Raw genomic sequence first — 27,755 nt, forward strand, 5'->3', positions numbered from 1 at the left:
AACCCCGCACTCGGGCTGCTAGCTATAGTCGGGCATACACGCCTATGAGTGACAGTTGTGATCAACAGATTTGACCCCTTCAAAGCGTTTAATTCAGGCCATCTAGTCTTAGTATGGTTATAATAACTCATTAAAAAGATATTAACAATACGTTAGTGTATAATTAACTAAACATGTGTACATTTTTAATGTATTAGTTTACAAAAACAGCTGGTGGAGCCAGACACACTAACTTTTACAGTTTTACAAAGGAATACAAAAACAGAACATTGGTTTACAAATAGAACGGTTTTTATGAGATTAAAACTACTTTTCATATACAACACAAAATATAGGATTTTCTGGAACATATTACATATTTAAAAGAAATAGAAAACATACTTTCAAACATAAATATTTATGCACTCACTCAACTTTATGTTGATACTCTCTTTTCAAATTACTTGTATTCTTATGGAATCAGTAGGCAGGTACTCCCTGAGCTTTTGAGAAGATGGAGCCATTTTGAGTCATGTCTTCTATATTTTGCTATAACTATTTTGGTGTCAATATACAGTGATTGAACACATGTAAAAACTTGTACTTATTAATGCAACTGTTGTTTGTACTTTGGTTACTATAATGCACGTGTTATGATACTACAAATGAATTCATCCACCCCCGGATGTTTCCGTCGTCTGGATTGGGGGTGTGACAAGGTCCGAATAAATCTTTCTAAAATTATTTAACCTTTGTAGCATGTAACTCAAAATATTCACTTACTAGTTAACTCACATCAACATGGGTCCTACAAAGCACAAAGAAAGAAACATTCGAGCAGTGAAACCGACTAGCACTAAGACACCATAAAAAATCAGACAGATCCTTACACGCAATTCCTAACCAATAGTACCAAACATCCAAGATACAAATACACCTTATATCCACTCTCTCAAGAGTAACTAACAATTTCTTCAAGTTGGCCTGCTACCACCACACCCCTCCCATGGAACTTCCACCAACCCTGTAGCTATTCGTGCATGTTAATCATACATAACACTTGATTCCATTGACGGTCGAATGCTTGATGATACGCTAAGCCTAAAAGCAGACGAGGAACATGAAATAAGGCTAAATCAAACATTCTTATGCTATAAAATCGTAGTTATGTACAAATATGATGCACACACTAAATAACTATAGTAATGATGTCAATTCCATCTAGCATGCACGAAATTCTTCTAGGCTATCAGGCGTCATAAATCAGACAATTCTGTAATGCAATTTGTGAAGATCCCTAGCTTATAAACTGGCATGCAAACATTCCATATCATATAACATATCAACATGTATGAGTATTTTGGGAATCACTTACTTGAGCTCAACTGATCGCACACATCACACCCCTTTTTCTTTGTAAATATATTTTAGAAAACTTATTTTCTTTCAAAATTATTACCAATTCCTCAATTTGAGTTTAGACACACCCGAGAGTGTGCCCGAATCCATCAAACCAAGGCTCCGATACCAACTTGTAACACCCCAAAAATATCGAGTAAAAATTTTCATTTTAAATAAGTTAAACTATTCATTCATTTTTCCAAAAACGATCAAAGCCAAGGGATTCTCAAAACCTCAAGGTAATTTGTAACATCCAGTGCGAAATAAATCTCTAGGGGATGCAGTGCGATCAAGTCGGGCCCTTTCTTTTGAAAACAGAATTACCTGAAACCATAAACATAAAACCGTAAGCACAAAGCTTAGTGAGTTCCCAAAAATACCACCACACAACATATAACAACATGCATACTAGATTCAAATTCATTGGACTGGATTACCCCTGATCCCATATCGTGAGTCTGGCTTGCCTTTCTGGCCCACAACTCATGTCTAGATTTCCCCCGAGCCTACAACATAAGTCTGGCTTGCCCTTTCTGGCCCACATCTTATGTCTGGCTTGCTCTCGGGTTTGTTGGCTTTTGCACATAGCAGTAATGCCTCAACCTAACCATACCATGTCGACATATGCAACATATAAAACATTTAACAGCAAACAGATAATCATGCAGATCTTAACAGATCACTACAACATAGCAACGTCCTAAACCAGGATACATAATCTATTGGGCATCATTTGTTCCTTCGACCCAAAAGTACGGTGAAGAAACTCACCTGAAGTGAAGAACCCTGAAGCATTGAGATGCGCTCCCCTTTCTACACTTCTTGCTCCCACGAATCCACTAATTACCAAAACCAGGTAAAATCTTAATCAACAGTCTGAAACCCTCAAGTTTGACCCAAAGTTAAACTTTGTTAAAAAGTCAACGGTCAACGTAACTCAAATAAATTCAAAGTCCAAGTCAAAGTCCCTATACTCCCATGTACGCCCGTTGCACTTACGTCCAAGACAAATCCTTTATTTAGTGATTATTCCCTAAATACCTTTCTTCCAACACTCATATCTAATCCCAAGAGACATTCCAAATCATAAATTTTCCAACTTTATGATTTTACAAGGCTAGAAAGAGACCAAATCCACAACCCTAACTTATCATAAGATTCTAAGCTTCATAACTCATGCATGAATGGAAAGAAAATATCAAGATTGCATTTTTATGACTTAACACCCTCAAACACACCTGGAAATGCACCTCACAATTTCTGGAACAGCTCACACTTAAAACGACCAATTTGTGGGAAAAAAGGACATAACTTTGACATCTAAGCTAGATCTATCATTGGAGGCATACAGGTACAAACATTATTCCTTATGGGGATGAATAAGGGAGGAGAACTTTCACATCCAAAGTTGTTTCAAGCTTCCAAGCACTACTAACACCTTCTTCTTCCTTCAAAGGCACCCAAAAACACACTCTTTTGCTCACAAGTCTTAAACTAGGGTTAAGGTTTCAACGAGGACGTTTGGAGAGATGGAGGCTGAGAATGGAAGAGATTTAGTGGAGTTAAGGTGCTTAAATAGGGCTCAATACCCCGAATTTAGGGTTTTGGGTTCTGGTCGCGTACGCCTAGCGTACCAAATGGTACTCCCAACGTATGCCCTTAAAGGTGTGTTTTTCTGGCAGCTAGTATGACCAACGTACTACCACATTTCGTATCCAACTCAAGATTCAACCTGCTACAACTTCTTCGTCTCAACTCCGATTTTGACATTCTTATATGCACGAAAATGTATTGAAGAGCTCCACAATCCTATCTAATTATTTTGAACTAAAAAACTTCTCAAACTAAAATCTGCAATTCATGCAAGAAACCCGGTTTATGACTTTTCATTTTCTACCCTTCGGCACAAAACACATTTCAAGGGTTAGATATCACAACCATTATTATCACTTCCCGAAAGGTCCAAACTTTACCTCCTTAAGGCCCAAAGCCTTAACACGATCGACTTTTGACCCCCGACCCTGAATTAAGAAATGACCAGAAACCGGGTGTTATAAGAATTGCTTCTTTCTATTAAACAATTACAGTTCACCCCTTGCACCTTTAGTTAATTTCAATTAATCATGAATTAATTTCAGATTAATTCTAATTAATAATGAATTAATTCCACCTATTTCCAATTAATTTATTAATCACATAATAAATTAAAAAATCATTAATTGAAAATTTTTAATTAATATATTAATCACATAATATAATAATAAATCATTTTATCTGTTTCCTAATATCATTTATAGCTAATTCTGGTTATGAGGGTCGCCCGAAAAGGACTTTACTTTTATTCACTAAGACTATACCAATTTAGTTAAGACCTTAGACACCTAATCCAACAAAACCTAAGAAGGGATCCAAGGCTATAAATAGGGCCTTAGAGATCTCAATCTTTATTGCATATTTTCTTGATAAAATTTGCCAATCCTTCTTCCTCCCTCTATATAGGATGTTATCTATAATCTTCTTTGGGTTTGTGAAATTGACCCTATAGTTATTTTTATTCCACTCTTTGGTGTCATTGGGTGTGATACCATGAGAGGGATTTTGGTTTGGGTTCTCTTATCCAAGTAACCTTGATGAGGACAATATCTTAAGCATGGAAGTCAATGGCTACATAAGAGGTATGTTATTCTTCCTTATGTTTTATGTTTTAGTAAAGTAGTAGTAATAACATGAAACTTGGATCCTTAGGGTGCCTAAACACATATGATTATTGTATGTTTCTGCTGTGCATGATTGTGCATTTAGATGCATATAAAACTCAACAATCTTTTCATGTAATGTCTTTTCAGGAGGTCAAACTCTCTTCCGGTTGGATGATTGGACCGATAGAGGGACTCTTGCTTCTCATTTCCGTTGTTCGTTGGATTTGGACTCTTAGAAATGTTGCTTTATTTCAGAACGAATTTCTCAAGATGGCTTCACTTGGAGATGGAAAACAGAATCCCAGATTGTCGTCCTAGCTACATGAATTGGCTTAGCTAAGCGACCTCCTTCGCAACTTGTTGCCCTCAGACACATCAGACACGTGGAAATCTAACCTCCCCCATGATGGAAAGAACTATGTTAGTGATCTCAAGTACAAAATTGACTCCCGGTTGACTTGCGAGGCTGATAACCCAACTATTTGGCTTAAGATGGTGCCGCTTAAAGTCACTAGTTTTATTGGAGGGCTTGTATGGACCAGATTCTTGCTGTCGAAACCTTAAGCCGAAGGGGTGTCCTTATCCCCACCACCACCTGCCATTTTTTCCCCACTCGCATCGAGGCCACTGACCACATCCTGGTCGAATGCCCCTATATACATGAGGTTATGTTCTGGATCTTCAGATGGTGTAATATTTCGCTCCAAAGCTTCACAACAGTTAAATTAATCATTGATTTTGCTGCAAACTGGGGTCATTTTCCAATGAAGAGAAATATTCTTATTGTGATCATTTATAGACACTTTTGGTGCATTTGGAATGCAAAAATTATAAGCTACTCAAAAATCAATACTCATCTCCAACAAAAAGGACGGGTTACATTATCAAAACGGTGTTTAATTATTAATTGTAAGGATAATTTGGGTACTTGTAATTGGTCAAATTGAGCTTGTTGTCCTTTTAAAACCTTGGAAGGTGTTGTTTTGTTATCTTTTTCCGTCTTATTTCTCTTAGGTAGTGGTTGTTTTTTTCTTTTTTTTTTTAAATTAATTTTTTTTTAAAGTTTGCCGTTTCTAAAAAAAATGTTAATATATAACAATATAACTTTTTTCTACCTTTTATCTTATTGCGATAATGTATGAACTCCAATAAATCTACAATGGATATATAATATACTAGTCTATATTATATATGAAACAATCGTAATCTTTGGTATGAAATTATGTTTTCTTTTCTATTTTTTATATTCTTAGAAGACTAGTGAGCAACTAGCATAGACTACGTCAAGAGTTCAGAAAATCTTTATATCCAATCATTTTTTTATATCTTATATTGCATTTATCCATACGGACAAATGAAAAAAAAATCTAATTATTTCATCTATCCACTTGACGGATGAAAGAAGTGGAATCTAAAAACCTTAATCGAAACTAGAGTTTGCACTATATTAGATATTTGCATGTAAGCAATTTTATGGTTGATCTCTTATTTAAAATTTGGTATGTTACACTTAACAAGTTAATTTTATACTATAAAGAAATTTAATCTTGCAATGTGATCAATTACAAAACCTAAAGGTTGTTTCCATTTCTTTATAAACAACTCCACAGATATAGGGGTTAAAGTGTAACTAGAATAAACTATAGGATTGGAATTCAATTTCTGGGAACGCGTCGACCTCGTCTTTGACAGAAGGCCAGAACACAAATGAAGTCGAGTTAACCACCACTGTGGTTCCTACATGACAGCTGTCAACACATAATCTTTTCTTAGTTTGTAGATAATGTTTCCTTTTTTTAGATTAAATTAACTAATTGCAATAGTAATATTTAACGTTATTTAAATAATATCACCGTTTAAACACGAATTAACATTTACTCATCATCCAACATCTCCTGCAATTGTTTGAATCACATTCGTACATATTAATTTTCTTCCCATATACAACAAAATATACATTAAAAACATCAAACTAGTCTAATAAATGAAAATCTTTATGCCACATATCATGCTATTATTGATTTGATTACATGTTATTTCGTGATTTTTTCTATTTTATTAAATTCTATATAATATTTAAATGTAATAATTACAATAAATTTAATAAAAAATACATATCAATTTCAATAATTGACTTCTTTCTATTTTTAACATTTCTAAATTAAAACTTCATTAGTTTTCTTTATATATTTATCTAATTATTTGTTTAAATTTAAAAGAGAACAAACACTTTAATTTTAATAATTCAATATTTTTCTAATTTTTCTTATAAATTCAAACTTTTTCAAATGTTTAAAATTTTCATATTTTTTTAAATGAACTCATGTAATACATAGTTTTACACCTAGTGTTTTATTGTACAACTCTACAAAACATAATTTGTTGTGTATGAAAAATTGTTGTTGTGTACGAATCGCTTCCTAATTTTTGTATCTTTGTCAAATTATAGTAATTTTTGAACTCAGATGATATATTTTCTGAAAATTTAAAATTATTTTATACTTTAATTTATATGGTTAGATGTTAAAGAATACAAAATACTTACAACATTTTTATAAATACTTACAATATATTTCGTAACCTTACATTTTAATAAAATCATCATCTTATGTAAATGTTATGTAAGTAGTATCAAATATTATATAGAATAGTAAAAGAAAAGGGTTGTTATATCTAAAATATATTTAATAGGTAATAATGTATTAAACTAATTAAAGGGTTACAAAACTCTAATAAATAAATGAGTTAACTATAAATTTGGACGTTATGTTCTACGGGTAATAAAAATATAGAATAAAATATTAACTACTGAATCAAAAACCATATGAAAATAATTATGGTTAATTTCTAGACATTTTACATACTCATAATTGAAGATACAAATGTTGTTAAGGTTAAATGGAGTGACTTCGGTACCACCTTGGCATACGATGACTCACCTCCAAACACCGGCCGCCACTTTGACATGTCGACCTTGGTAAACAATTCGGTGAATCGGAGTAGAGGAGAGAGAAATGGTTTTTACCACTTTTAAAAAATAACTTACTTTCCAAAAAGTAACTATTTCTTTTCAAAAAATTTAAATTGTAAGCCTTTTTCAACCAAAATAAATACAAACATCCGTCTTCATTTTTCACTACTATCAAACCTTTAATAATCATCTCTTTTAAACATTCAACATTCATAAATTTCTCTCAAAACGACTTCTTCAAACGCTTGGCCAGTGCATTAAACGATGTACAGGAGGACCCGATGGTTGACATCTACGATCATGGTCTTCGATCTTTTTGGAATAAAATCAACTAACAATTCTATAATGAAATGGGTCAGGCTGCTACTGAAACAAAGAGAAAATCTGGGCACAAAACCCAAATGGCAGTGCACTTTAATATTGTGTTTAATACTCCACAATGAAACATAATTTGCCAAATGGTAAAATGATGAAATGTTGTTGAATAATGCTTTTGCAATTTTCCAAAAAAAAAAAAAAACATTACCTTTCTGGTATCTAGAGTTTTGACAAGTTGTTAGGAGAACGCAAAATAACGCTAAAATATGGATGGAAGCAGTATTATTTTTATGTTTTATGTTTTTTATATACTAATTTCAAGTATCATAGTATTAATGAAATTAGTTTTATATAAATTATAGTGTTTTAAATAATCAAAATTAAAAACAAATGTAACATTCCGCTAGCTTTAATGCCTTAAATTTGAGATGTGGACCTTCGCCATGTTACTTTTTCAAAGACACATAATTCTACATTGAAACTACAATCTCTTTCGACTAAGGGACCTGATATTTTCTTTCTTAGTCATCAACATCTAGATTTTTCCTATATTCTTTGTTAAAACTAGCTTCAGTTTCATTATGAACAAAACTGAAATAGAGATGCCACCAAGTAAAGGAAATCACATGTTATTCTAGATGAAGATTTCATCATTTCTTTGAGGTGAGAGTTGTGTCGATGCCTTCACCGATTAGATTAGGAGAAATGTTGTTTTGGAGTTTTATAGTAGCAATATTTCGTGGAGACAATTTAGGTTTTAAATAAAAAAAATGGTATAATAGTTTGAGAGTTATTAAATCCATATTTTTTTTTGTTTACTCTAAATCAATTGGTGAAATGATACAAATATATTTTGTATTTTTTATAGATTACTAATATAACGTTGATATTTTTGACCATCCAAAATTCCAGCTATTCCTTACGTCGGCAATGTGTCAGAGATACAAAAGCACATAAAACATAAATCACAAAAAAACAAAAACAAATCAAATCGCAGGTCTCTGAAATAAATAAATAAATAAAATATCTAGATGAAGAAAAACACAAAAACACACGCATGGTATATTTCTGGTCTTCAGTCTGAACTTCCCATTTTTATTGCCGAGTCCACTGCTTCATTTATTCATAAATGTCCACTCCATCAACCGGAATCTCCTTTGATTCAGATCGCATCACATCCGACCACCGCCACCACTACCAACCGGAATTCATGGACTCCACCAGACACAACATGTCGTCGTCATCACATTCGCCACCACCAACCACCATTCATTTCCCTGTCAACTACCTTGACCCTGATCCTGACAAGTCCGATGATAAACGGATTAACGAAGTTGATTTTTTCACGGATACTAAACACTATCCATCGAAGTCGATCAATTATGATCTTAATTGTAAGGAGGAGATTACTAAACCTGCTATCGATTTGGATTTTAATGTCAATGTAAGATATGATGATGGTATTTTATTTTATTTTACTTTTTATTCTGAGTTTTGTTTCTTCTGTACTTTGTTGTAATCTGTCGTTGACTCTATAGACTCGTTTGAATCTTCTCACTGGAAACACAAGCAGCGATCAATCTGTAATCGACGATGGCATTTCTCCTAGTTATGAAGATAAACGAACTAAACATGAGGTGAGTATCATTATACATACTTCTAAAAGCTTAATGCATGATTATTGTGATGAGTCAAAATCTGAATTTTGATGTAATCAAATGATTTGATATATAGTTAGCAAGTGTTCAAGCAAAATTGGAGAGGATGAACGGTGAGAATCAACGGCTGAGAGAGGCGTTGAATCAAGTGATCTACAATTACAATACACTAGAGAATCATCTCGCGATGATGATACACCAAAAACAAGGTGGTGAAAACCCTAATGGAGAAGGATCTAGAAGGCAAGTTATGGATCTGGGTTTAGCACATCCAGCGAAAGCTGAAACCGATGAGAACTTACAGTTGTCGACGTCAGAAGAAAGGAACCACGATGAACAATCGACGCGACCAATTCTTAACAACCAGAACACTGGAAATATAGATCAATCTTCTGAACCACCGATTCGGAAAGCTAGGGTTTCTGTTCGTGCTCGATCAGAAGCTTCCGTGGTACGTACGTAATTAATGAACAATATTAGAGATTCAGTTTTAATTTTCAATTCTCGAATGACGACGTAATTCATTGAAGAATTTATTTGTTTGGTCTGTTAGATCGCAGATGGATGTCAATGGCGGAAATACGGTCAAAAACTGGCAAAAGGAAACCCATGTCCACGAGCATATTACCGTTGCACCATGGCAGCTGGTTGTCTCGTTAGAAAACAAGTAAGTAATTTCATTCTAATTTTTCAAAAAACGATCATTTCTGTGTTCGAATTGTGATGCATGTTTGATGAACAGGTGCAAAGATGTGCACAAGATAGATCGATCCTGATCACCACTTACGAAGGCAATCACAACCACCCTCTCCCGCCTGCCGCAATGGCAATGGCCTCCACCACCTCTTCCGCCGCCGGAATGCTACTTTCCGGGTCCATGCCAAGCTCCGACGGCTATTTAGGAAGAAATCTCCTCCCTTTCTCTTCTAGCATGGCCACCATCTCAGCATCCGCCCCGTTTCCGACCATCACTCTAGACCTCACTCAAACTCAAAACCCGTTACAGTTCCAACGGAGCCCCGGTCAGTTTCAAGAACCATTCTCTAACCCGAACCACCTGCCCCATATTTTCGGGCAGTCTTTATATAACCACTCCAAATTCTCAGGACTTCAAATGTCTGAAAGCATGGAAGCCAGCTCCCGACCGGGGCAGCTGCTGCCACCTGCCGCGTTGACTGATACTGTTGCAGCCCTCACGGCGGATCCAAATTTTACTGCCGCCCTAGCAGCGGCGATATCGTCTATTATTGGTGGCACCGCCGGCGGGTCTCGTGGGAACAACAATGAGGAAAACGTCAATGCCACCACCAGCAACAACAATGGTCATGGCGACGATAAAGTCAGCAATTCAGGTTTTCAATGAAATTAAAATTCATGAGCTGGTTTTATTCATTTCTTTTTGTAGTTATCTTCCTTATTAATACACACATGTTCCCTATTACCTTTTATATATACATAGTATATAAAGTATTTATTATTTAATGATAAGAAACCTTATTTAATTCAATGATACAAATAACAAGACACATGCGATGATTCAACCTAATTGATCGACGTGATAAGTTGGTATAGTCGGGTGGAAACTTACCCACGATTTTCTTTCTAGTGTATGCGTCAACTATATTATTTATTGTGTTCTTCAATGATATTTTTTTTATAACAATTTAAATTTAATAGGGCCGTTAGATTGGTAAAAAATAGTTATTTGTACGTTTTTAGGCAAATATAGGTCTTCTATTAAAGCGGCGGCAATCATAAAAAACTGATAACGACATAAAATGAATCCAAATTATTCTTGAAAGATTTTAAAACGATATCCTTGCCCGTCGACTTTGATACGGTGGCACCTCGATCTTGAGATACAAGTTAAAGTCAACTTTATGATGTTAGATTCATAGTTTTTATCTATAATAATAGTATCATATCTCAGTTGTGTAACATGGATTCCAAAAACAACACGATAACAATATTAAATACATAATGTTAACATATGTGTATATAGTGTATTTATGTATTCTCGTGTTTTATATTGACCCATAAGGTTCTTAGCCCATTGTCTTGCATAGTCCGTTTATGGCCTTTGTATTTTGTATATATATATTATTTGATAACGTATGTCTATTACTAATATCCGATCATCGGTATCTTTGATCGTTCATCTCGAGCGCCCAATTATAATAAATGGCGGAGATTATTCTACATCCACAGTGTCGGCTATAACGTATGTATGATCACTTGGATGAACTGAAGAAAAAAAATTGTCGGATATACCTAATGAACAAAAATGGCTATGTATCGGCTCCATCATGAAAACTTTGGATATATGAAACTATTTCTCAACCTCTAGTACATATGATTTTGAAACGCAATGCCACAACCTCTCAAGTATGGAACAATCTTGAAAAATTGTTTCGTGATAATAAAGATGAAAAAGTCATTCAACTCGATAGCAAGCTTCAAACCATCTCCATTGGATATTCTTCTATAACCGACTAGTGTACCAAAATCATAACCTGAACCACCGCTCCTAACTTTCTCCAGACCTACACAATGCTCCATTTTAAGAGCAATAAATGTGTCTAAGTATGTCAATTAATCAACATAATATAATGACTAAAATTCTAAAATGTCTAAATCTATCACATGACCTATTCATTTTAACCATTTTAACCGGAAGCTATCAAGTCGGAAACCCCCTTACGGAGAATTTGTGGATCCCCTTCCACACCACTCTCTATTATATTAACGTATGAATTCCATGAACCAAATTATTAATAACAAAATTTTCATTCAGTTTGTCATACTAATTAAACATAACTTTACTTACATAACTTAGAGAAATCATGTTAGCCTATTAAACTATAGGAAAAATGACACATTAGCCCAACAATGTCTTTCAAATTTGCACATTGAGTTCCTTAACTTATTTTCATGCTTTATCAGGGAATAAACTTGTTTTTGTCGGGTCTATTTGGTCATTTTTGAAAAAATGAAGGGCCGAAGGGGTAAGCCGGTAACTTCTTTGCCACCTCATTTAAGGCGTCGACGTGTAATTGTTGACTGTGTCTTGTTAGAGTTTTTAATGAGACAATACCGATACTTTATTCATCCTTTCTCCTTTGACTCGACTGTATCTATTTCCTTCCTTCATTTACTTTCCTCAACCATGGATGTCTACATCATTGTGGATGTGCACTTCCAAGGTATCTTTTCCAAGTACCCTATACGATACATCGAAGATATTAAATAGAGGTCGGTGAACATTGATTTCACAAGCATGGATAAGGACGAGTGCTACACATTCATGGAAAGATTCACAAGAGAAAAATATGAGAAACTCTGTTACTACCTTCCTGGTGTTGATTTTCCAAAAGGTTTGAGGTTAATTAGGAATGAAATTGAGTACGCCAAATTTATAGCCATTTCTTATGAACGTGGTGCTGAAATCCCAATGTATATAGACCATTTTGGTAATACTAACATGCATGAGTGGTTGGATGAAGAAAAATAGGAAGAAGTAGCTGATGATATACAGGATGATGCTGAAACAGGTGAGATAGTGCATAGGGATGAAAATATCAACCCTTGTTTTTTCTAAAAGAATAATACCTCATATTGTGAAATGGGTGAGGATATAGGTCATCCTGAACCTGTTGATGCTGACATGGTTGAGAATGAAGCTTAAGAAGCTGACGTTGCTGATCATTTGCCATATATTTTCAATGAGGAGCAACATTGGAAGGAGCAACAACTTGTGTTAGGTATGAGGTTTATGAATCCTAAATAACTCAAACACATGCTATGTAATTATGTAGTTGCAAGTGGTTATCAACTATATTTTATCAAAAATGATAGTAGGAGGCTATTAATTAACTATTGTGATGGAAGCTATACTTTTAGGCTTTAGGGGTCACGAATGGTGATGATCAGTCTTTCCAGATCAAGTCTCTTAAAAGTTAGCATAATTGTGATATGAATTTCAAATTTGGCTCATTTGTCACTTAAAGATAGATGGAAAGTCATTTCACTCAAGAATTTGTAAACTACCAGAAAATGAGTGTTAGACTGCTTAGGGTGGAGGTGAAAAACACATTAGGCATTAAAGTGAGTATGAGTCAGTATAGGAGGGACAATAAATATGCTTTCGATCTAATTGAAGGAGCAACTGTAGACAATTATGCCAAGCTATGGTCATATGGTGAGGAGATTAAATGATCAAATCCAGATTCAAATGGTAGACATTACTTTAGTAGGATTTACATATGTTTTCATTGAGTGAAAGAGGGTTGGAGGTCAGGGTGTAGAAGGATAATTAACCTTGATGGTTGTTTCCTGAAAAGTTATTACCATGATGATTCACTTTGTGTTGTGGGTAGGGATGCTAACAATGGAATTGTATCACTCAAAATCACAATAATTTAAAATTTTCAAAAATTTAACCATACATCATCATTGTTTAAAAAAATAGTCATTGTTTCAAAAGTATTATTTCAAATCAGAGTTTTTCCCCAAGACCTAGAGACATAAAACAGGGAGCTGTGTACCATCATGCATTCTTCTTTCCACGATCCTTGGAAGTACTTGAAACCATAAACTAAAACTGTAAGCCAAAGCTTAGGGCCTACAGCCTATCCGGACCGCTCTACGAGCCTTCAGCATGACTGGACCGCCTCGTAGGGCCTACAGCCTATCCGGACCGCTCCACGGGCCACAACCCTGACTGGACTGCCTCGCAGGGCCTACATCCTATCTAGTCGTCCACGGGTATCTTGGTTCACAACACAAAGCAAGACCACATTAACCCAACACAACGTGACGACATATACAACAAACAAACATAAACATATAGTCAACAAATACAAATAATCATACGGATCCACCGAACAACTACAACTATCAAATCACTATCCTGACCAGGATAAATAATCTAGTGGGCTGGCATTGGTGCCTTCGACCCACGGGTACAGTGAGGAAACTCACCTCACAGTCTGACAAAGGCTGAAAAATACACTGCTCCGAATACCGGTTCTACTGATCACCTATTCAACAGATAGAGACCAAGGCTCAACTATAGCTCAAAATACCCAAAACACCCTTAAGTCAAACTTGGTCAAACCTGGTCAAAGTCAAACTCAATGGTTTGGTCCACTTAGCTGAGTACGCGAGGCGTACTTAGCTCCTACGTTGGGCGTAGTCGTGCTTTGACCGGAGTCGGGAAGTTGACCACGTCCGCGGTGTGTACTCTAGGTTAAGCATGACGTATCTCAAACTTCCTTTTTCTTCAATAAGAGCTTAATGCATTATGCTCTCACATCCCAATTCACATCCAAGGCCAATATACCACTAAGAGTCATAAATTTTCCAACTTTATGACTTTGCATGCCCATTAAGTGCTTAACACACAAAATCCCAACTTCTTAACACTTTAAGACGTTCTAGAGCATGCATGGGGAAAAACTAAGCATCAAGACCACATTTTTATGACTCAAGACCCCTCAATAGGTCTGAAAGGATGACTTAATCGATTAAGAGCATGCCATGCTCAAGAATCATCATAGTTGGGACCAAAAATGCCCTAAATGAAGAAATGGATAGATTTACAAGATATGATGATCAACCAAGGAGCTTTTTTACCTCCTGGAGGTTGCTAGCAAGGAGAGAATCCCAGATCTAAGTCGCTTCCAAGCTTCAAGGTCTTCCCACCACCTTCTTCTTCTTCTTCTTCTTCTTCAAGAATGACACCAAAACACAAAGTTGAGCTCAAAATGCACTCTTCTCACTTAGGGTTAGTAAGAGGGACATTTTATCAGGTGGAGGCTGATGAGGGAATGAGATGTGAGATGATAATTATGCTTATATATATGGACCAAACCCTAAAAATTAGGGTTTAAGGATTTACCATGTACGCCCTACGTATACGGTGTACGCCCAACGTACTAGGGTCCGCCCTAGCACGCCTAGCGTACACAACGTACGCCCAACGTACTAACTTATGGCCAAAATCACCAAAATGCCACTATGGGCCATTCTTGCAATCTTCTAAAGCCCAAGGGTTAAAAATGCAATATTCCTTCATACATAGGGTTAAAAATTCAAATTACCTCAATATTGGGATGTTATAGGAATATTCCTAATTGCTTGGGCAGTTGTATGTGTAGAGAATAAAGATAATTGGAAACGATTTATTGAGAATCTTACAAAATATTTGAACATTGCAATTCATGGAAATGATCTAGTTCTGATGTTTGATCAACACAAGGTATGCTTCATTTTGTTATTGTATTTTAATGCATTGCCTGTCATTCTAACTTCATCATATGATGCTATATATGTAAGGATTGGTTGAGGCAGTGAAGGAGGTATTACTAGTAGCAGAACATAGAAAACAATTTCCTAGAGCACCATTTGAGAATATTTTTTGGAGGGCCAGTAAAGCAACTACTAAAAAACATTTCAATGCAACCATGAAGGAGATTGAACAATTAAACTTTGCTACCTTTGTTCATCTTATGAAGAGGGACCATAGGACATGGTCTTTGGATTTCTTCAGAGTTCACCATGCTTTTTGTGAATATGTGGAGAATGGATACTCATAAAGCTTCAATAATCTTATAATGGATGATAAGAAGAAGCCCATTATCAGTGTATTAGAGGATATCCATATTTATGTGATGGAAAGAATGGTGAAGATGTGAGTTAAGTGTGATAACCATCAAAATCCGAGATAGTTCTAGATTTGAATAAACTTAGTTGCACGTATATGAACGACACATGCTAGACTTAGTAACTAGAAGCTAAGTTATAACCTACTATAAACTTGGAAACAATTAGAAACGAGGGCAAGTGTACTTAGATTTCACATTGATACGTGACTTCTATAACTACTTTAACTGTAGTGACTATCAAATTCGGGTCATTCCTTGACTCGAGCATCTTTGTGCATTCATGTAGATACATCATGCACTTGACCTAGTAGTAGAAATTAGGCCCGAGTCTCGTAGGAACTTAAGTCAAAGTTGAAAACTAGTACTAGTATACTTGATTATTCAATTTCACTTGAATCTCGGAATCACTACATAGAAATGCCAATAAACCGACAAAAACGAATTACAAACATTATTTCTAACTTGAATAGGAGTTAGGAAACCCAAAAATAATTTGAAGTCTCGAAAATTGAAAGACTCACACTTTCATAATTAACAATCCAAGTTACTTCCTCAAAACATGCTACTTGCATATTCATAAACATATTATATTTTACATTGATTGTCTTAATACAAAAGACTAGATACAAACCGACTAAGTTTAATATTTTACATAACTACCCAGGAATCTATTATTCATATACATACATGAACATTAAATACAAAGAAAAAGGTATTAACTTTTCTAAATCTTCCAAACACAGTATAAGACTATACTGGATGATTATCACCTGCATTAGTTAAACATTGAGAGGGATAAGCGATAACGCTTAGTGAATTCAATAATAGATACAATATAATCTTATGTCATATATATAAAAATGTGACAGAAGCAAAGAGGAACGATAACAACAATAGCATATGCGTATCATATGACAGACTTTCAATATCAACTTAAGATTTGATTCAAAGATATACAATCAATGAGACATAACAATTTCCATACTTGATATACATCAATAAAGCTTTGGCCCAAATGGCACAGAAGACATAAAACTTCTGATTAACATTTTGGTAGATTTTAGGCTTATAGCCCTGTCTAACCTTCTGCCAATGCCATAGAATAGAAGTCATTCTCTTACGGAGACATGCTCTACATGGCCAGAGGCTACATACCAGTACCAATGTGAATCTAAGTCCTTTCACTGATCACATGGTCAAAGGTATTTCTTTGCTATTAAAATAGCGAATAAAAATAACACGGGAAAATAACCCGGAATAATAACACTGAAAAGCACATAGCACATATAACACATAACATACAATTGTTCCAATATATTGAACTCACCTTGAAATAACCGGGGGTAAAATAGTAATTTGTGCAGCACTTCGTTACAATAATAAAGTTTCGTCGTTGAAAACCGGAAGCTTTATTGAAAATTAGGCCTTTGCGAGGGTAGAGCTTTAAACCGAAAAGATAAATTTCTTGGGCTCTTTGGGCACTTCGGGGCGTGTTTCGGGTGTTCAAATTGATACCGGGGCTTCCGGGGAAGTGAAAATAGCTAAAATATGAAATTTGAGGTGAAAAAGTGACAAAAATCCAAAAATACCCGAGAGGGTTCGCATGCCATTTATAGTGGTGAGAGGGCTCGGATCCGAGGGCTGAGAAGATTGCACACGGCAACAGATGCGAGGCCCAGGTGGCTCGGCTCGCAGGCAAGCACATGTCGAACAACAAGACTTCGGACGCTACATGCGTCGGACGGAGGTTGGACTGCGCTTCGGATGCGAGGGGTGGCGACACGCATTTGCTGACTCACCGAGATCGGACACGGGGCGGTTCGCGAGAGCGGGTGACGTGGCCGGTACTGTTCATGCGAAAATTTATGGTATTATCCAATATTTCTCGGTTTTTGAGCCAAAATCTTCCAAAATTCATAACTTTCGCAGACGAGCTCGGTTTTTGACGTTATTTATATGCACGCATAGGTGAGAATATAATCAACAACTCTCGTTTAGACTTCGTCGGCTAATTTTGACTTTATTTTTAATATTATTATTTTTAACAGGCCGGGACATGTAAATCCGTTAAAAATCCATAACTTCTTCATCCGGCGTCCGTTTTCGTCAGTCTTTTTACCGTTGTACTACTATTGACGAGACCTTCGATTCTCGTTTAGGTTGTTTTGGCTAAATATCGCTCGATCTTTATTTTGAGTTTTTAGCTGTCTACCGCTATTCCGAAACTTAGAAAAATCATAACTTCCTCATACGAAGTCAGATTTGGACGTTCTTTTTATGAAAATTCTCGGTTTAACGAGTACTACGACTTTCATTTAGATCACTAAGGCTAAAAAGTAGTTTATCGAAAACTCACTTTTTACGCTGAATAGTGTTTGCCGGTTTTGTTGCGGATCTTCGATTGGTCATAACTTCTTCGTTATAACTTGGATTTCGATGAGGTTTTCACTTACATGTTTCTAATGAGATTATCTAAAACTTTCAATAATAAAATTTTACTTATTTCAAATTTTATATTTTCGTTAAATTTCACTATTTGTCTTTTGATTGGAATCTCATAAGACTTTCAATACTTTCTGAGTAATCCTAAACATAGTTTTACTTCATTTCTTAGTAAAAACTATCCGTTAGAACTCAACACTCAATTTCACATAATATTTCATAATATTATTCACTTTTATAATTTACAATACACGATTTCAAAACGTGTATGTTACAAAAGTTCAATTTATTTTGACATCCAAAGATTAACAAATTCCTTAAAACCTTAAAAACCCTGAAAAACCTAAATTTTTATAAATCTAACATCAAAAATTATAAAAATGGTTATGAACCTTATAATAACATCTTATAATAATTAAAATTTGGAAAAAGTAATCAAGGAAAATATAATTTAAGGTATCAACATATATCCCCAATTATTAGTTTAAAAATCAAGATTTTTATGGATTAAAACTAGACCAAAAACACATTTTATAAAAATTGGATAATTTTTTTATAAAAACTATGGATTTAAAATTTAAAGTAAAGGAAATGAGAGAAAGCCCCACTCATCCACTAGAATTCGGAATACACCTCCCAAGACCACGCACTTCCCAAGTTTTCATGTAACACCCCGATTCTTGGGTATTGATAGTATGACTTTAAATTTCAAGTTTCAAGGTCTAATCGACGAGTGGATGCCCTGAATCGTCGAGTAGGAGCGGGATTGGGCCACATATTTAAGTGACCAACTCGCCGAGTCGGAAGAGTGACTCGACGAGTTGGAGCTGGAGGGTGAAAGCCTAATCCACGGGGTTTTGCACCCTATTTAAAGGATCCTTTACCCCCTTAGCCTTCCCTTACAACCCCTGTGAGTCCAGAAACCCTAAATCTCCATTTTCTCTTCATACTTGTGTGTTTAAGCTTGAAATGTGGATCTTGGTGAGGAAAGGCTTGAAGATCAAGAAGCTTTGAGCAAGGAACAGTTGGGGATCTGAAGTCTACCTCAGTTTATCATCATTTGAAGGTATCAAGTCATCAACTTCAGCTTCTTCTAGCTAGATCCCTTTTATATTTGAGTTTTGGGACCATTTTGGGCATTTTGTGTTACATTTCGAGTGATGAACCAAGATCTGAAGTTGCAACTTCCGATCTAGGCTCATCTTGGCTCTTATCATCATAAAGTCTCAGTCTTTAGCATGTTGGTGAAGCTCTTTTGCCTAGAACCTCTTCTTTAGCTGGATTTAAGTCATTAGCACCTTGCATGCACGTAAGTTTGCAACTTTACGTGAAAAACATGCCCTAGGAGCTTGGATCTGCAGTATGGAGCCTTAGCAGGGCTTAAAAGCATCTGTATGGATGAAGGACTGAAGGGAATCGGCGAGTCGTATGAATGACTCGACGAGTCCGATGAAGATTGCCTTAGGCTCGGTGTGTCAGACGAGTGACTCGGCGAGTTGGCAAGTTATGCAAGGAACTCGATGAGTAGATAAGGGTACTCGACGAGTTGAGGTCAACATGAACTGTTGACCGTGACAGTTGACTTTGACTTTGACTTTGACTAAGGGTTGACCAGTTGATTTCTGAGGGTATTTTGGTAAATTGAATATTGATAGCAAAGGACATTGGTGAATATAGGTGTTGGAGTTGGAGCTACATCTGGAGGAGTTTGACACTACCTTCCGAGCTACTTGCGAGGTGAGTTATCCTCACTATACTCAAGGGTCTAAGGCACCAAGGCCGGCCCTTTGGATTTGTTATCTGGTTACGTTATGCTAGTATGATCTATTAGATCGGTATCCTAGAGGGTAGGATAATATTATATGGTATGTGGTATGACCTGTTAGACCGGTATCCTAGAGGGTAGGATAATATTATATGGTATGTGGTAAGACCTGTTAGACCGGTATCCTATAGGGTAGGATAATATTATATGATATGTGGTATGATCTATTTGATCGGCATCCTGGTAGATAGGATGGTGTCATGTGCTATGTGGTATGATCCGTTAGATCAAGTATTGTCTATAGACTGTTATGTGATTATCTGTTATATGTGCACATGTTCATTTATCGGTTGAGGTTTATCTGCTTTGTGCGGAGGCCAATAGACCTGGGCATTCCAACCTATAGGTCGTGGGCCGTGAGTATTCCATCCCAAGGATGATTGGACTCGTAGTATGTGGGCATTCCAACCTGTTGGTTGTGGGCCTGGGGTATTCCATCTCGAGGATGATTGGACCCATAGTATGTTGGCATTCCAACCGGATGGTTGAGGGCCTGGGGTATTCCAACCCGATGGTTGACTGGACCCATAATATGTTGTTTATGATTATATGTGTATTGTAGTGGTATGGGTATTTTGGGGGAACTCACTAAGCTTTCGGGCTTACAGTTTTAGTTTATTGTTTCAGGTACATCAGGGGATCGCGGCAAGGTGAAGGCGTGATTGTACAACTCCTCACTTTTTATGACTTTGTTTCTGGGATACTCTGATATGATACATTTTGAAAACAAGTATTGTAATGGTTAATGGTTTTGGAAATGTTTTAAAAGTTTTAAATTGGCTTGAATTTTGTGGGTGTTACAAGTTGGTATCAGAGCCTTGGTTTGAGTGAATTGGAGGAACACTCGTGTGAATCCAGTCTCAAATCAAGGAAAGATTTTCAAAATGATTTTTAAATGGTTTGAAAAATAAGTAAAAGAGGATGCGAAGTGTACGATCAGCCGGAGCCAGTAAGTAGACCCCAAAATACCATACAAGTTATTTGATATTATGTGATATGTTAGAACAACATGCTAGTAATAAGATAGGGATCCTCAGGAATCGTATGATAGAATTGCCTGATCTTTGATGCCTTATCTTATGTAGAGTACCTCAATTGATTGTTTGTGACTCTTTCGCTTGTGAACTAACTATTGGGTGAATACTCTAAGTCACATGCTACATGAGTTAAATGGTCTTAGGGTAAGGGATTTGGTCCTGCTGCGCAGCTCTTGTCTGAGTCCAACCGTTGTGGGATTAAATCTTTTAGTCTAAGATTGTTTAAGCCGTGCGGTATGTGATTGTATTCATGCAATGGTTAACTAGCACCAATGGAGGGTCGTGTGGCAGTTGGTGGATGGGTGGGTAGTGAGAGGCCGGGAGGCCAGTTATGAGATATTTAGCATTCCTCTAGGAGTGAGGATTTATCGCTCGCTATGTATATGTATATTGTAGGGTGTTGTGGTGATACTTGAGACAAATATGGGTAGGTGTGGAAGGTAGTATGGTCCCGTACTACTGAAAGCACAGGACCCATACGCGTATCAAGGAAGTCACAACCCCTAGGGTTTGGTTGGGAGTAGGTTTCCCGTTGTGCATGTGGATTATCTGATATCTTCCTGGTATATGTTCAGTATGGTGATGTCGAATCGATTTGAGGCGGGATCCGGATCAGGATAGGGAGCGAGTGGCCAGGATAGGCCGGTATTGTCCGTCGATCAGATACGGGAGATGATTTCCGTGGAGGTGTCTCAGATTTTGCGAGAAGAATTGTTTGGTGTCGTGGACTGGGTCACCGCCAGGGTGATCGCCAAGTTCGAGGAGCAAGTTGCAGCGTTGCAATCTGTGAGAGATGTTGCTATCGGGATGACTACTGGGGGAGTGCCGGTGGTGGGGTCACAACTAGGAAAGAGGAGGAGGGACTTTTCAACAAAGGACGAAGAGTTGGAGACAGCTAACCTAAGTACTGGAAGTCAGGAGGGTCAGGAGGTGTGTGGAAAGTGTGGGGGAACCCACAGATTTGATTGTCACAAATTCAGGTGCTACAAGTGTGGGGAGAGAGGGCATGTGCAACGGGATTGCAAGAAGGATCAGATATGCTTTCACTGTCACCAGCTAGGTCATTTCAGGTCCAGTTGTCCTGCGTTGAGGACGGAAGGAATTCAGATTCCAGCGGTCATCGTTCCTCAGGAGGTCAAGGTCGAGCCACAAGAAGTCTCTGGTATGTAATTGGAAAACCCCATTCTGTAATAATATTGTGGTCAAATCGTCCATGATCGGTATTTATTTTTGTCTTGGAATATTGTTGAATATGGATAAGCAGTAATTTCGTGTTAGTTACCTGTTCTGTCTGATCTATGTGTTGCGGAGTTTCATGAGTTGTTAGGCCATTGGTGGTGTCAGGAGAAATTTATTATCAAAGGATTGTAGGTGATTAGAGTTCAGGGATTCATTAGAAGAGGGGAGGTAGAGTGATTGATTAGAATTTTATCATCTATGGTAACGATTGTGCCCTTTCAGTTTTTCGAGTTCGAATGAGTGAGCAGGCTTGTGACCCCAGGATCAGGCTGTATTCCAGCTCGGGCCAGTTGGATGCAGGGATTGGCGATATTATTTCAGCGCCGGTGAGCGCAGGTGGGTCGATGTGGCATAAGTATTTTGTGAGGTTCGGTTTGCCTTGGATCTCTTGTATTAGGCGGTAAGGATTGATTGTGCGGCCTATTGCACTTTTGGGATTGTAGACTCTGTTTTGGGAGTGGTTTGTAGCCCGGTTTAGGGCAGAGGTTGCTTCAGCTGCTGCAGTTCAACTGTGGATGTTTAAGCTGGTAAGTGAGTCAGGGTGCGAACCCTGAAGAGAATGATTCTAGAGCCCGAGAGCGGGAAACGTGTTTGGAGCATCTACCTTTTGGTCTTCAGGACTTGAACGTGGGGTCATCCAAGCATTAGGGATTTTCGGTTTCAGTGGGATTCAGGAAGTGTTCATCTAGTTATTAGAAGCGTGTGATCATTTGGGGTGGCTAGTAAGGAGTACTAGTTGGTGAGGTCTGATTGTCATCAAATCGATCGTTGGAAGTAAGAAGGATTGGGAATTCTCAAATTTCCATGTATTGTGAAGACTTAGTTGAATCTAAGTGGGGGAGAATCGAACCGGAATGCAGAAGCAGGACCAGTTTTGAAAATGGGATAAGTTTCGCATCGTTGTCAGGAAGGAAGACAACCCAAGTGGCTGCTTGGTTTGAGTGTTGTGTGAGTTGGGAGTTCGGTAAAGCTCCCCAACATGTGAATCGCGTCTTTTCGACGCTTGATAGCAGAACTTGGGGAAAAACAGGATGGAATTCTAGCCATGAATTAAGTTCAGTTGTGTGTTAGGTCGAGCGCGTGTTCGACCGATATGGAAGTGTTGTATGACTGCGGGGGTAGCTGTAGCATTCACTAGCGATCAGTTAGTATGGGAAGTGTGGTAAGAATGCGGGGGTAGCCGTAGCATTCACTAGCAGCAGATAGTGTGAGAAGTGTTATAAGTCTGCGGGTGTAGCCGTAGCATTCACAAGGTTAACAAATAGTGCTAGAGTGATGTAAGTCTGTAGGTGTAGCCGCAACATTCGCTAGGTTGGTAGATAGTATGAGCGCGTTGCTAGGACGCGGAGGGAACAATAGTATCCACCAGTTCGGGTGTAGCAGTGAGGATATGGAAATCCACGGATTGGTTATGGGTTTCCCTAGAGGGATTAGACCTGGTTAAGCCAGCAATAAGACTGTAGGAATGCCACTATAGTTAAGAGATCAAGGAAGCAAGGAATTGCTTAAGGTCATTTGTGATATATGTCTACCGTTGGTCAGGTAGCAATCACTTTTAGCCTTGGATTTGGTGACGTCAGGATTTGATGCAAGGATCCGATCAGTTGGATCAGGAGGTTGTTAGAGTCGCAGAGGCATGATATCTAGTGCCAACTAGTTCCAGGGAAGGATTTCGTTCGAAAGTCGTGTGAGGAAACTATGTGGGAATCCTTTAGCTCCGCGACCGGGACGGAACCCGGTATTTCAGATGAGTGTTACTCGGTTGTGATGAATCAGAGGATTTTGGATGAGATGCAAGGATAGGTCCTTGGATTTCAAGTTATGGGGTACACCCAAGTTATGTATAAAATGGTATTCCAATCTAGGGTATTCCATCGTGAGGATGACTGGACCCTACGATTGAGTGGAACTGACGTGTTTGGTATTCCAACCCGAGGGTTGATTGGACCAAACATGTGTATGATACGAGGGTATTCTATCTTAGGGATGACTGGACCCGTCGTAGGCATGCCTCGTATTCCAGCTCGAGGCTGATTGGGCCAGGTATGAGTATTTGTGCTTATGAGTCGATTAATATATGTATGAGGATAGCGGTGGATTCTCCGCTTGTGAGTCTGATCAGAGACGCCCAGGTTGAGGGCATGCGACCGGAGAATTGGAAGCTGGAGAGGATCAAGCGTGAGAACACCCGGTTTGAGCAGGATTGTCGGGGATTATTGACCCGATGCGGTCGGGTTTCGGTTCCGATGTCTGGTGGGATCAGACAGACAGTCATGGAGGAGGCCTACAAGTCTCATTTTTCTATCCACCCGGGGCCACCAAGATGTATAGAGACCTGAGTTTGAGTTACTGGTGGCCATGTATGAAGCGAGAAATCGCTTGGTACGTCGAGAGGTGCTTGACCTGTAGGATGGTCAAGGCCGAGCATCAGAGGCCGCATGGCAAACTGCAGCTCCTGAAGATTCCCATGTGGAAATGGGAACAAATCACGATGGATTTTGTTACCAAGTTGTCGAGGACGGCGAAGGGATTTGATGCTATATGGGTCATCGTGGATCGATTGACCAAGAGTGCCCATTTCTTGGCCATACGGGAGAGTTCATCGGCCGAGAAGTTGGCCGACGTGTATGTCCGCGAGATTGTTGCTCGCCACGGAGTCCCAGTCTCCATTGTCTCCAATCGAGATGTTAGATTTACCTCCCGCTTCTGGCAGAAGTTCCACGAGGAACTGGGCACGCAGTTGCATTTTAGCAAAGCATTTCACCCGCAAACCGACGGTCAGAGTGAGCGGACCATTCAGACCCTTGAGGACATGTTGAGGGCGTGTGTTATTGACTTCGGTGGGAGCTGGGATTCCCACCTACCCCTTGTAGAGTTCGCCTACAACAACAGCTATCATTCCAGCATTGGCGCTCCGCCTTTCGAGCTGTTGTATGGGCGGAGATGTCGCACCCCGGTTTGTTAGGGTGAGGTCGGACACAGGGTGATGGGTCGGACGGAGGTAGTCTTGCAGACTACCGAGAAGATTTAGCAGATTAGGCAGTGACTACAGACCGCTCAGAGTCGGCAGAAGAGTTACGCCGACCGGCGCCGATCCGAGTTATAGTTTCAGGTCGTTGATATGGTACTCCTGAAGGTCTCGCCCTGGAATGGTGTGATCCGCTTCAGGAAGAGGGGAAAATTGGGTCCCCGATATATTGGGCCGTTCAGGATTGTTGTCAGGATTGGCAAGGTGGCATATAGGCTAGAGCTTCCGGAGGAGCTTAGTCGGATTTACAGCACTTTCCACGTTTCGGAATTGTGAAAATGTGTTATGGACCAGGAGGCGGTGGTATCCTTGGATGACATTCAGGTCGATGAGCGCCTGAACTATGTTGAGAGGCCCGTGGCCATACTAGAGAGGAAGGTGAAGATTCTATAGAACAAGGAGATACCTTTGGTGAAGGTACAGTGGGAGCATCGGTGGGGATCCGAATGGACATGGGAGCCAGAGGCTGAGATGCGGGAGCACTATCCGGAGTTGTTCACCGCAGCAGACTTCGAGGGCAAAGTCTAGTTCAAGTGAGGGAGAATAGTAACGCCCCGATTCTCGGGTATTGATAGTATGACTTTAAATTTCAAGTTTCAAGGTCTACTCGACGAGTGGATGCCCTAACTCGTCGAGTAGGAGCGGGATTGGGCCACATATTTAAGTGACCAACTCGCCGAGTCGGAAGAGTGACTCGACGAGTTGGAGCTGGAGGGTGAAACCCTAATCCCCGGGGTTTTGCACCCTATTTAAGGGATCCTTTGCCCCCATTAGCCTTCCCTTACAGCCCCTGTGAGTCCAAAAACCCTAAATCTCCATTTTCTCTCCATACTTGTGTGTTTAAGCATGAAAGGTGGATCTTGGTGAGGAAAGGCTTGAAGATCAAGAAGCTTTGAGCAAGGAACAGTTGGGGATCTGAAGTCTACCTTAGTTTATCATCATTTGAAGGTATCAAATCATCACCTTGAGCTTCTTCTAGCTAGATCCCTTTTATATTTGAGTTTTAGGACCATTTTGGGCATTTGGTGTTACATTTCCAGTGATGAACCAAGATCTGAAGTTGCAACTTCAGATCTAGGCTCATCTTGGCTCTTATCATCATAAAGTCTCAGTCTTTAGCATGTTGGTGAAGCTCTTTTGCCTAGAACCTCTTCTTTAGCTGGATTTAAGTCATTAGCACCTTTCATGCACGTAAAGTTTGCAACTTTACGTGATAAACATGCCCTAGGAGCTTGGATCTACAGTATGGATCCTTAGTAGGGATTAAAAGGCATCTGTATGGATGAAGGACTGAAGGGACTCGGCGAGTCCGATGAAGATTGCCTTAGGCTCAGCGTGTCAGACGAGTGACTCGGCGAGTTGGCAAGTTATGCAAGGAACTCGGCGAGTAGATAAGGGTACTCGACGAGTTGAGGTCAACATGGACTGTTGACCGTGACAGTTGACTTTAACTTTGACCAAGGGTTGACCAGTTGACTTCTGAGGGTATTTTGGTAAATTGAATATTGATAGCAAAGGACATTGGTGAATATAGGTGTTGGAGTTGGAGCTACATCTGGAGGAGTTTGACACTACCTTCCGAGCTACTTGCGAGGTGAGTTATCCTCACTATACTCAAGGGTCTAAGGCACCAAGGCCGACCCTTTGGATTTGTTATATGGTTACGTTATGCTAGTATGATCTGTTAGATCGGTATCCTGGAGGGTAGGATAATATTATATGGTATGTGGTATGATCTGTTAGATCGGCATCCTGGTAGATAGGATGGTGTCATGTGCTTTGTGGTATGATCCGTTAGATCAAGTATTGTCTATAGACTGTTATGTGATTATCTGTTATATGTTCACATGTTCGTTTAGCGGTTGAGGTTTATCTGCTTTGTGCGGAGGCCAATAGACCTGGGCATTCCAACCTGTAGGTTGTGGGCCGTGAGTATTCCATCCCGAGGATGATTGGACTCGTAGTAAGTGTGGGCATTCCATCCCGAGGATGATTGGACCCATAGTATGTTGGCATTCCAACCGGATGGTTGAGGGCTTGGGGTATTCCAACCCGATGGTTGACTGGACCCATAATATGTTGTTTATGATTATATGTGTATTTTTGTGGTATGGGTATTTTGGGGAACTCACTAAGCTTTCGGGCTTACAATTTCAGTTTATTGTTTCAGGTACATCAGGGGATCGCGGCAAGGCGAAGGCGTGATCGTACAACTCCTCACTTTTTATGACTTTGTTTCTGGGATACTCTGATATGATACATTTTGAAAACAAGTTTTGTAATGGTTAATGGTTTTGGAAATGTTTTAAAAGTTTTAAATTGACTTAATTTTATGGGTGTTACATTTCAATCATTTTACCTTCTCCCACACACTACTACCTCCTCATTCTCTCTCTAAAAGCTTCTCTCATCCTTCTGTCTATAAATGACGAACATAGAAGACAACGTTGTGGGAGAGATTTTACTTTTCGATTATCCATGGTTCTACATGTA

The 27,755-nt window shown here is 38.5% G+C and overlaps 1 protein-coding gene across 5 annotated transcripts; it reads left to right on the forward strand.

Annotated features, from left to right (window-relative positions):
* The first annotated feature begins 8,429 nt into the window (after positions 1-8,429).
* Positions 8,430-27,530, forward strand: LOC145117018 (WRKY transcription factor 6-like). 5 transcript variants are annotated; one of them, XM_079053329.1, is made up of 7 exons: positions 8,430-8,812; positions 8,907-9,005; positions 9,103-9,477; positions 9,580-9,693; positions 9,769-10,048; positions 10,133-10,378; positions 27,433-27,530. In XM_079053329.1, the coding sequence occupies exons 1-7, from the start codon at positions 8,498-8,500 to the stop codon at positions 27,465-27,467; spliced, it is 1,464 nt and encodes a 487-aa protein (XP_078909455.1). In that variant the 5' UTR covers positions 8,430-8,497; the 3' UTR covers positions 27,468-27,530. The 5 variants fall into 5 exon arrangements, with proteins under 5 accessions (XP_078909455.1, XP_078909451.1, XP_078909452.1 ...); XM_079053325.1 differs by having other exon boundaries at positions 8,431-8,812; positions 9,769-10,378; positions 27,433-27,528; XM_079053326.1 differs by lacking the exon at positions 27,433-27,530 and adding an exon at positions 20,586-20,665 and having other exon boundaries at positions 8,431-8,812; positions 9,769-10,378.
* The last annotated feature ends 225 nt before the right edge of the window (positions 27,531-27,755 follow it).

The sequence above is a fragment of the Lactuca virosa genome, chromosome 5, assembly GCF_052849685.1.
Source record: "Lactuca virosa cultivar CGN04683 chromosome 5, Lactuca_virosa_CGN04683_v6, whole genome shotgun sequence".
Taxonomy (NCBI): domain Eukaryota; kingdom Viridiplantae; phylum Streptophyta; class Magnoliopsida; order Asterales; family Asteraceae; genus Lactuca; species Lactuca virosa.

Coding starts and splice junctions, on each gene's coding strand:
- LOC145117018 (XM_079053325.1), top strand. CDS start 8,498: ATGTCCACTCCATCAACCGGAATCTCCTTTGATTCAGATCGCATCACA. Junction 8,813..8,906: donor ATTTGGATTTTAATGTCAAT/GTAAGATATGAT, acceptor TTGACTCTATAG/ACTCGTTTGAATCTTCTCAC. Junction 9,694..9,768: donor GTTGTCTCGTTAGAAAACAA/GTAAGTAATTTC, acceptor TTTGATGAACAG/GTGCAAAGATGTGCACAAGA.